Source organism: Penaeus japonicus, unplaced genomic scaffold, assembly GCF_977035675.1.
Source record: "Penaeus japonicus unplaced genomic scaffold, GWHDUDI00000001_assembly GWHDUDI00000021, whole genome shotgun sequence".
Taxonomy (NCBI): domain Eukaryota; kingdom Metazoa; phylum Arthropoda; class Malacostraca; order Decapoda; family Penaeidae; genus Penaeus; species Penaeus japonicus.
Window position 1 is genome coordinate 18,526,688 of NW_028234423.1, and position 1,600 is coordinate 18,528,287.

The following is a 1,600-nucleotide window of genomic DNA, read 5'->3' on the forward strand; positions in this document are numbered from 1 at the left end:
CAGGGAAGGGGAAGAGGAAAGGCAAGGAGGGAGGAAGGGGGTAAGCAGGGAGGGGGGAAGGAAAGCAGTTGAGATGAAGGCAGAAGGGATGAATGGATGGATGGATGGATGGATGGATGGAGGGAGGGAGGGAGGGAGGGAGGGAGGGAGGGAGGCCAAGAGAAAAGACGGATTGCAAGAAAGGGGGGGGGGTAGGAAAGAAGAGAAGGAAGAAGGAAGGGTAGTAAGGAGAGAAGAAGGAAATGGCAGGGAGGGGTGAAGGAAAGAGGGCAGGGAGAGAGTAAGGGAGGAAAGCAGGGAGGGAAGCAGGCCAGTTGAAAAGCGAGCAGGCAAGCAAGCAGGCAGATGCGAGAGTAAGGTAGGCTGGTCCAGGTGTGCGCCAGGTTGAGGTAGGAGAGGGAGGGGTAAGAAGAGGAGAGGGGGGATGAGGGAAGGGAAGGAGAGGAGGGGGAGGTGGGGCGCTCGGACCCATGTCGGAGGAGGGGGAGGGGGCGCTGGGATTGCAGAGCGTTTTGATGCATGGCCAGCGGGGGGCGGGAGCGGGGGAGGAGAGTTCGGCGGGAGGAGGGTGGGGCTGGGAAGGGCGGGGGAAGGGGGAGGCACCGCGCGGCACCACGAGCCGAGCGTAGATTGTTGCAGAAGGCCGGAGGTAGGGAGCGCGCGCGGGGCAGTGTGGTGCTGACCATGGAGGAGTGTACAGCGCTCCGGTGCCTCCACGAGAAAAGGCATATAAGGAGGGAACTTCTCCGATGGTCAAGGAATACTACTCTACTATTAGGTAGGACGTGCATTGTGTTGGGCCTGGTGTGCATGGAGGGGAGGGGCTCGGGTGGGGGGAGTGGGGGAAGGAGGGGAGAGGGGAGGGAGGCGAGGAGGCGGTGAGAGAGAGAGAGAGAGAGAGGGGAGGGAAGAGGTGGCACTGCGGGCGGCACTCTGGGAGGAGACAGAGAGAGAAGGAGAGGTAGGGAGAGCGAGAGGGAGGGAGAGAGATACCTGTGGCCGAGCCTTCGCGCTGTGCCGTTCCCATGCAATCCTCTGGCACTGCGACGTCGGTGCCGCGACCTGTGGAGGCGAGGACGTTGAACCACGTGACCAGGTACCTGCAGGTGGTCATGCCCCCGGGCGGGCCCTCGCGCCAGCCGGGGCGGTGCAAGCGAGATGGAAAGAGAAAGAGGCGAGAAAGCCAAGACTCGAGTGAGAAGTGCGACACGGAATAAGATCAAACACACGGGCGCGGGGAGAGGGGCCGAGAGAGCGAGAAGCGCGGAACGCAATTTCGGCGGCACTGTCGCTCGCTGGCCCCCGTCCGATGCCACTGCTTGGCACTGAAGGATAGCGAAAGCGAGACCGAGAGAAAGCACTTGCATGCAAATCCCCCCAAAGAGAGAAAGCATCCCTTCCGAGAACCCCGAGTGTGAGATCCGTTCACGTGCCTGTGCGACGGGACGCGCTGTGTTGTGACGACGATCAGTGTTTGTGTTGTGGTCAGCAGCAGCTGTTTTGCTGTGCGAATCTTTCTGTCGTGGCGTCGTCGTGCTCAGCCACTGCGGCGTATGGATCAGCTGTTCTAGTGTAGGCGCTCAGCTGCTGTTGCGGAGTC

At 61.6% G+C, this 1,600-nt stretch overlaps 1 protein-coding gene across 1 annotated transcript in view; it reads left to right on the forward strand.

The window, feature by feature from the left end:
• The first annotated feature begins 646 nt into the window (after positions 1–646).
• The window catches only part of Eip93F (Ecdysone-induced protein 93F), a 175,308-nt gene continuing 174,354 nt past the window's right edge, over positions 647–1,600 (forward strand). Inside the window, exon 1 of the mRNA XM_086548775.1 lies at positions 647–778. Coding sequence (XP_086404901.1) covers positions 685–778 — 94 coding nt within the window. The 5' untranslated portion in view covers positions 647–684. The remainder of the gene's footprint in view (positions 779–1,600) is intronic.